Source organism: Ammospiza caudacuta, chromosome 33, assembly GCF_027887145.1.
Source record: "Ammospiza caudacuta isolate bAmmCau1 chromosome 33, bAmmCau1.pri, whole genome shotgun sequence".
NCBI lineage: Eukaryota > Metazoa > Chordata > Aves > Passeriformes > Passerellidae > Ammospiza > Ammospiza caudacuta.
Genome location: NC_080625.1, coordinates 1892768 through 1901766, shown reverse-complemented (window position 1 = coordinate 1901766; position 8999 = coordinate 1892768). Strand labels below are relative to the sequence as shown.

General features: G+C 43.1%; 1 protein-coding gene across 1 annotated transcript; it reads right to left on the bottom strand.

The window, feature by feature from the left end:
* Positions 1 to 6: 6 nt before the first annotated feature.
* On the bottom strand, positions 7 to 8421 carry LOC131570190 (uncharacterized). The gene is made up of 4 exons (XM_058822534.1): positions 8172 to 8421; positions 7597 to 7761; positions 2502 to 4469; positions 7 to 40 (listed from the first exon to the last, which is right to left on the bottom strand). The coding sequence occupies exons 3-4, from the start codon at positions 4235 to 4237 to the stop codon at positions 7 to 9; spliced, it is 1770 nt and encodes a 589-aa protein (XP_058678517.1). The 5' UTR covers positions 4238 to 4469; positions 7597 to 7761; positions 8172 to 8421.
* Between the last annotated feature and the right edge of the window lie 578 nt (positions 8422 to 8999).

Genomic DNA, 8999 nt, shown 5'->3' with positions numbered 1-8999 from the left:
ATTTTATTACGACGCGTCGGAGAAATCACGAAATGGATTTCTAAATTATGCACCGCAAAAGCGGGTTTTTATACAATTTTAAACAAGGATTACATCATTTATTACATGCATATTCATAGGCAGGCGGAGTCTTCTGGGAATTCTTGGTCTTCCTCAGTTAAATTTTAAGCTTTTCCTAATTTGGTCTTCTTCCTGTTATCCTTGGCATGTTTTTCCATGACTTAGCTGAAGTAACTGTTATACTTGGCTTGATCCTAACGGGTTGGCAGGTCACTTTAACTTATTGGCTTCCACTTCTTCTTCTTCAAATATTCTAATTCCAAAGTTTCTTCTGTGAGTGTATTTTAGATTACCTATCCAAATATTGTGAGTGTATTTTTACATTGCCTTACCTAAGTATCTGATCAAAGATCTTCCTGAAAGTGTATTTTAGGTTATTTATTAACTGCTGCAATTCCCTTAATATATTTTTGAGTGTCTTTAATTCTTTTATTTTTCAGAAGCTATTAACCATTATAATAAATGGCTTCATTTCCCCCCTTTTCTTATTACTTACGAATTCTTTCGTCAAATTCTAACCCTGTAGGGCGCTGATATGCTCGTACCATAGCCCAGATCATTTGGGTTCTTCTCATTATAATTCTCAGTCTCCACCACATGCAAATATTTGTAAGAGTTAATAGTAACAGAACTATGATTATTATTAGCGTTGGGTGCACCAGATAGTTAAAGACTTGTGTAGCTGTTGGGGAGTATCCTACAAAGATATCCCACCAATGATGCTGGCCTACTTGTTCTACTTTAGTCAGGACATTCTGTATTTTTCTGAATTATGTTCTACCTGCCATACCATTCGTTTGGTTGTTTGATTTACCTTTTGTATTAATTCCCTTACTTTAGGATGTGTGAGCATTGCTTTAAGGACTTCGACGTCCATCCCTATTTGTAATTTCGGTATCTCTTGATATAGGTCAAAATCTGCATTAATTAGCTGTTGAGTAGTTATTGGGACAGTATAATGAAAGTCACAACCTACTATCTTGGTGAAGTTGCATACACAAAAGTTAGTATTGTTAGTCTTTTCTTGGCAATTATCTATGGTGATGTTATCGCAAGCTGTCCTCACACATGCGCACCCATTCCCTATATAATAAACTTGTGATCGTGTTCTATTATGCGGAAGCATTTCAAAGGTACATACACTATTTTCAGCATCTAAACATAGATCTTCCGCTTCTACTACAGCGTTTTCACAGACATAGCCTAATTGTCCTCTAGGAATACATGCTTCTGTGCTAACCGATTGCCACCTATTTTTGGTATTATCATAACTAGCCCAGACATTATGGTCTATGGGCTTGACAATAACATCTTGATGTATTGTCCCTAGAGTGAGGATAGGAAAGATAGCTCTTTCCTCTGCTGCACTAATGGTGAGGACATAGGCTTCAATGTGTTCTTGTTGAGGCTCATAAGTGAAATTTACTAATTGCCACCAGGCTTGGTGGTCCTTCTCAAATTGTGTAGTATGATTGTCCTTTAGTATTGTTTCTCTTATCTCTTGAGGTAATATACCTGACGTTCCTTCTCTCATTATTCCTGCCGCTACTGATTGTACCCATTGTTGTGTCTGAGGGCACTGGATAGCTAGTGCAATTTCTCTGCTAAGTTCCCCTGTATAGTTAGCGAACTTCAAAAAATCCTCTTCAGTATGGTTTGCTACCATGGTTAGTAATTTTACTACAAGTGATTATGTTTCTGCTAATGTGAGCATGGATGAACTGAGGGGCATTTTTAGCTTTCCTAAGTTCGACGTGACGGTACTTAATTTATTCACTAATACTTCTTGATCTATCGTGTTTAATATACCAAATCCAGTGCCAATCCATCCACCTAGATCTCTTTGTGCTCTTCTATGATGAGACCTTGTTGCTAGCCATGCATTCCATCCCTTAAGGCTTTGCTGTATCAATGGTTGGCAACCCTTTTGCAAATACGTAATATCGGTGTGAAGGTTAGTGCCCTATCACCACAGTAGCATTCTTATCAAACTGTTTCCCCACCGTAATTACATAATCATAAATATACTGATTACCGATTTGGTCTATAGCGTCCCCATTTACAACTTGCATAGCATAAGGTCTACCATACAAAATTTCAAATGGGCTTAACTTTTCTTTTGATCTTGGTTTGACTCTCAGCCTAAGCAGAGCAATAGGCAAAGCCTGATACCACTGCAAATTAGTCTCCTGGCATATTTTGGCAATTTGCTGTTTGATGAGATGATTCATCTTTTCCACTTGCCCACTGGCCTGTGGACGATAAGGTGTGTGTAGTTGCCATTTGATTTGTAATGCTTTGCTTATTGCTCTCACCACTTTTGCACAGAAGTGTGTACCTCTATCCGAAGAAATGCTCTTTGGTACCCCAAACCGTGGAATAATTTCATTCAACAGTACTTTAGTCACTTCTCTTTCCTTATTTGTCCTACAAGGGAATACCCAGAAAATGTATCAGTTATTACCAACAAATACCGAAACCCCCCTTTTCTTGGGAGTTCAGAAAAATCAATTTGCCATACTTCACCTGGGAATTTACCTCGATTTATGGCTCCTTGATGTACTTTGGTTCCTGTGTTCGGGTTATTTTTCAGACACCGCTCGCACTGGGACGTAACGTGTTTTATAGTAGTAAATAATTTTGGTCCTGCTATTCTGGTCTGCAAATATTGGTAAAGCGAATCTAGGCCCCAATGGGCCTTCTCATGTTCTGCCTTCACAAACTGCCACATCACGTTTCCTGGTATCACTAACTGTCCTGTTTCTAATCGACCCCAACCATTTTCTAGTATTTTGCCCTTATTCCTTTGAATCCATCTATGATCTGACTCTTGGTAATCTGGCTGGATATTGATATCCAGCTCCCCTGGTATTAGGGCCGCTATTTCCGCTTCCCTATTTCTTGTGGCCGCCAATTTAGCTTCTGTGTCTGCCTTCCTGTTCCCTATCTCTGGTATAGTGTTACCTTTCAGATGTCCCTTACAATGCATTATGGCCACTTGTGCTGGGAGTTGGACCGCCTCTAGCAATCGCAGAATCTCTTCTGCATGTTTGACTGTTTTTCCTTGTGTAGTCAATAGTCCTCTTTCTTTCCAGATGGCCCCATGAGCATGTACAACAGAGAAGGCATATTTAGAGTCTGTCCATATATTAATTTGCATGTTTTCTGCCAATTCCAAGGCTCGGGTCAGAGCTATCAGCTCTGCCTTTTGAGCTGAAGTCCCTGCAGGCAAGGGGTTTGACTCAATTACCCTTTCTGTAGTGGTGACTGCATAGCCAGCCATTCTTACTCCTTGCTTCACGAAGCTGCTGCCATCTGAGAACCAGTTGTCCGCACCTTCGAGCGGCTCTTCTTTGAGATCTGGGCGACTGGAATAGACGGCTTCAATTGTTTCCAGGCAGTCGTGTTCGATGGGTTCTGCTAGGGCTCTCCCTTCCAGAAATGAAGCTGGGTTCACAATGTTAGTTACCTGAATGGTTACGTCATCTGATTCAGCCAAGATGGCCTGGTATTTTAGGAATCTGGATGGGGACAACCAATGGTTGCCTTTCTGTTCCAGCACGGCTGACACAGTGTGAGATACTAACACAGTCATCTTTTGGCCCAGTGTGAGCTTTCTGGCCTCTTCTATGTTAATTATCACTGCAGCCACTGCCCTCAGACAGCCTGGCCATCCTTTACTTACTTCATCCAGTCGCTTGGAGAAGTAGGCCACAGCTCTCTTGTGTGTTCCCAACTGCTGTGCCAGGACTCCTAGGGCCATCCCTTGTCGTTCATGGGAGAACAGCCAGAATGGTTTTGATACATCTGGGAGACCTAAAGCCGGTGCCCTCATTAGCTCCAGCTTCAACTTCTTGAAGGCCTCTTCTGCCTCGGGAGTCCAAACTAGAACATCCTTGGTTTCTTTCAACAAATCGTACAGTGGTTTAGCAAGTATCCCGTACTGGTAGATCCACAGCCGACACCAACCTGTCATTCCCAGAAAGGCGCGCAGGTCTCTCACCGTCTCTGGTTTGGGCATTTGACAGATGGCCTCTTTCCTAGCTGCTCCCAGGGATCGCTGTCCTCTGGAGACTTCGTATCCCAGGTACACTACTTCTTTTTGCACCAGCTGTGCTTTCTGTTGAGAGACTCGGTATCCACTTAAACCCAGGAAATCAACAAGGAAATAGTCCATTCAATGCATTCTTCCTCTGTCACTGTTGCTATTAAAAGGTCATCTACGTATTGCAGAAGGGTGCCATCTCCCAGCGGCCTTTCCCACTGTTCTAATTCTTTGGCTAATTGATTCCCAAAAATCGTAGGGGAGTTTGTCCATCCTTGGGGCAATACCGTCCAGGTAAGTTGGGTCTTTCTTCCTTTATCTACAGATTCCCATTCAAAGGCAAAAATCTTTTGACTCTCGGGAGCTAAGGGAAGGCAGAAAAATGCATCTTTCAAGTCTAATACAGTGAACCAGGTCAAATTATCCTTGAGTCTAGTTAAAAGCGTGTATGGATTAGCAACTAAAGGATGTAATATCTTGGTTATTTCGTTTACTGCTCTCAAGTCCTGAACTAGTCTGTAAGCTCCATTAGGTTTCTTTACTGGCAAGATTGGTGTATTAAAATCCGATTCACATTCTACCAATAACCCCAGTTCCAAAAACCTTTTGATTATGGGCTCAATCCCCTTCCTGTCTTCTATTCTCAAAGGGTATTGTTTTCTTACCACCGGTCTTGCCCCATCTTTAAGTTCAACAACAATCGGTGCTGCTTGTTTTGATTTTCCAGGTATATCAGTAGCCCATACTAATGGGTATGCCTCGCTCAGGATTCGCTCAAAATTGTGATTCTCAGGTTTAGGTTTCACACAACTGATTGTTAGGCTTAGGGCTGTAATCAGTTGTTCTTCTTTTACTTGAAATTCAAATCTGTCCTTTTTGAACTTTATTATAGCTCCCAAGTTTTCTAATAAGTCTCTCCCTAGTAGAGGTTTTGGCGAATTTGGCAAATACAGAAACTGGTGTATTCCCATTTGTTTCCCAATTTTGTATTTGATAGGTTTCAAAAAGTAAGCCTTTTCTGGTTGGCCTGTTGCTCCCACAACTTGTACAAATTCATCACTTTTAGGTACCAATTCTTGATTTAAAACTGAAAAGGTTGCTCCCGTATCAATCAAAAAGTCCAATTCCTTTTTACCTTCCCCTAGCTCCATTTTAACCAGTGGGTCTGCTAGGGTATGGCCCACCGGTCCCCCTCATTCACTTTCTTGCTGTGTGGTGGTAGTGGTGACCATTAACCTTCTCTTTAACTGGGGGCATTCCTGTTTCCAGTGTCCCGTCTGTAGGCAGTATGCACATTGATCTGGCCCTACTCTAGCTGGGTGGGGTTGGAACCTTCCTCCCCCTCTCACCGGGTAGCCTCTTCCCCTACCCCTGGTTCCAGGTTCCGAGCAACCTGTCTTCTGAGCTGCCACTGCCACAGCCACTACTCGAGCTATCCTCCTGTCCTCCCTTTTCTTCTCCTCAACTTCTCTATTATTATATACCTTCCATGCCTCATTCAACAAGGCCTCCAGGTTTTTATTTTCTGGATGTTCAAGCTTTTGCAATTTCTTTCTGATGTCTGGGTTACTCTGTCCCATCATTAATCCTAACAGGTGTTGTTTCCCTTCTTCCGTTGCTGGGTCCAGGGGTGTGTATTGTCTCATGGCTGCCCTAAGTCTATCCAAAAACTCTGACGGGGTCTCATCCTTTCCCTGCCTAATGTCATATAACATCGACCAATTGATAGCCTTAGGGATCGCATTACGCAAGCCCATCGCTATCAGCTTTCTGTACTGTACCAATCGTCGATAGTGCTCTTCGTTGCCCGGATCCCATTCTGGTTTACTGCTGGGGAAATTATCTTCTAGTCTCCCTGATAATACTTGAGCATGTCGTTTTCCTGTTTCCAATACGAGTTCCCTTTCTGTATCTGTCAATTCTGACAACATCACCTCTATATCTTCCCAATCAATATCTAAATTCTTTGCCATTAATTCAAACCTCTTCGCTACTCCCTCTGGATTCCTCCTGAAGTTCCTTGCCTCATCCCTCCAATTGTTCAGATCACTTGTGGAGAACGGTACCTTTACCCTGGTCCTTTCTCCTACCATTGGCATAAGTTGTCGGAGAGGAGCTATTGTATGGTTCCGTTCCTCTTCTTGCTTTGCTTCCCTCCGTGCCACAGATCTGGTATAATACGAATGACTAGTCCCTTCCCCAGGATCTTCCTGTGCCTCAATGTCTTCCCTATTCTTTCTCTTCTCTTTTCTCTTTCCCTTTCCCTGTTCTTCATCTTCACCTTCTATTTCTGTTAACTCTTTTCCTACTACCCCCCTGGCATGGTTTACACAGTCCAGCCGCGCCTCGCTCTGCATCTGTCGCCTTTCTTCCCGCATCTGCCGGCGCCTATCCTGTTCCGGGCTACTGTCCTCATCTTCTGTTCCCCTTCCATCTCTCTTATCCTCTATCTGAATTATTATATTCAGCTTCTGTGAGTTGTTCTCTGCCTCCCTTTCGCATGTCTCAGTGTCATTCTTCTCACTATACCTTAGCTTAGAGACGTTGCCTCCCAGTGAGTTATCCCCAGTCCTCGGTGTGCTAGTTTCTATTCTACAGGTACCTGATTTCCCAAAACCTCCACTTCTGGGTGTACTACCATCCCCATATGGACTTAGTTCGGGGAGGCTGCGTGTCTCCCCTCGACTCTCTGTTCCATGTGGGCTGCCTTCTTCCCTCTCAACTTCTAATCTGGGTGGGTTGTCAGCATCCCTGTAGCTTCCCGACCCCTGTGGACTATCTGGTCCCTGCGGGCTGCTTTCCCTCTTGTCCATCCCCGATTTTAATGGACTATCCTCCTCCCAAGTGTTATCTAGTTTCTGAGGACTGTGCCCAAACTTAGATTTCCACCATCATTCCAGCTCCTTTAAGGGGCTAGGATCCCCTTGTTCCTCCTTTGGCCTGGGAAGAGGCCCTTCCCGTCCTGGGGCGAATGGATGGTATTCCCACAGGCTTATTTCGCTCTCCTTTCCACTATCCCTTGGGGTCCTGAGGTGCTACATTTACCCCGCACTCTTTTTGCCACTCCGGTTTATTTCTTAGGGTAAAGAACATGTCAGCATACATCACTTCGTCCCATTTGTTAAGTCGGCGAAGGAAAAGCATCAATTGCAAAATAGTATTATAATTAGTTGTTCCCTCCGGCGGCCATTTCTCATTGTCATCTAACTTGTACAACGGCCACCACTGCGTACAATATTTAAGGAGTGTCTTTTTACTTATGTTTCCCCCCGGGATCCCTCCCAAGTCCTTCCAGTGTTTTAGGATACATCCTAAGGGGGTTTTCATATTTACGTCCTTACTCTGTTGACTTCCCATAGTTATTCCCTGTGTTGGTTTAACACTTCACACACAATTTTCAGTCGCTTTTGTCCTGGCTTCTCGCGTCGCAGCGATGCTGCGTCTTATTCACTCTCAACCATACACGCGCACCTTTATAAAGGAATTCCTACCTTATGGTCTATATCAGAACAGACTGTTACCGGGTTTGGTCACGCGAGGTCACCTACAGACCGTGAGACACCGGTTAGCCAGATTCGTGCAATCACAACCGTAGACAGTGTAACAATTGCAGGAGGTCACAATTTTCTTCCGGATATCTATCAACTTATTCTCTTCTAAAAATTATAGAGAGAGCAGCAAAATATTTTTTTTTGTAAGATTTTGCAACAAACACATAGAACAGACACAAAAGATCACCGGCTGACAGACCTCTTCAGATAGCAGTTTCAGTTCTTAACCCTTAATTCACAGTATTACAACATCAAGCACAATGTTAAAACAGTTTCCCATACAGACCAAAAAATACCAAGATAAACAAACACTTCTTTCAGCAGGACTTTTGTCCTTTTCTTTACAAAAACAATGCCGGGAATCTCCTGGCAAACCAATGCTAGCAACAACCCTGGCAAACCAATGCTAGCAACCCAATGGGATTCGTTACCGGGGCGTCCCCCAGCTTTCCCTTCGGGCGGTCACGTCTGACCCCCGTTTCCTTACCAATAAAACCAATAAACAATTAAAATACCTCTTAATTGAAGCAGGAGATGCAGGGAACCCTCCGTCCACCAAGGCGCCAGTCCAGGGGGGGTCTCTTCTTGACAAAAATTCGTCAGGGGCGCCCAGAGAATCCCGACCCCGGACCCGGCCCGGGAGGACCTCAGGGCCCGGATCTCCTGTCTGGTCCCACCTGGGTCGCCAGAAAATGATGCCGAATTTGCCCCAAAAGGCGAGAACAACTGCTTAAGAGACTCAGCCTAAGTCAGATAAGCAGGAGGTATTTTATTACGACGCGTCGGAGAAATCACGAAGTGGATTTCTAAGTTCACATAGCAAAAGCAAGCCTTATATACAATTTTGTGTATAGGATTACATCATTTATTACATGCATATTCATAGGCAGGCGGAGTCTTCCGGGAATTCTTGGTCTTCCTTAGTTAAATTTTAAGCTTTTCCTAATTTGGTCTTCTTCCTGTTATCCTTGGCATGTTTTTCCATGACTTAGCTGAAGTAACTGTTGTACTTGGCTTGATCCTAACGGCTTGGCAGGTCACTTTAACTTATTGGCTTCCACTTCTTCTTCTTCAAATATTCTAATTCCAAAGTTTCTTCTGTGAGTGTATTTTAGATTACCTATCCAAATATTGTGAGTGTATTTTTACATTGCCTTACCTAAGTATCTGATCAAAGATCTTCCTGAAAGTGTATTTTAGGTTATTTATTAACTGCTGCAATTCCCTTAATATATTTTGAGTGTCTTTAATTCTTTTATTTTTCAGAAGCTATTAACCATTATAATAAATGGCTTCATTTCCCCCCTTTTCTTATTACTTACGAATTCTTTCGTCAAATTCTA

Excerpts from the sequence above, each read along its gene's own strand:
- LOC131570190 (XM_058822534.1), bottom strand. The coding sequence starts at position 4,237 with ATGGACTATTTCCTTGTTGATTTCCTGGGTTTAAGTGGATACCGAGTC. Across the intron at positions 41-2,501 it reads ATAACTGATACATTTTCTGG|AAATCCATTTCGTGATTTCT; the intron begins GTATTCCCTTGT and ends TGCATAATTTAG.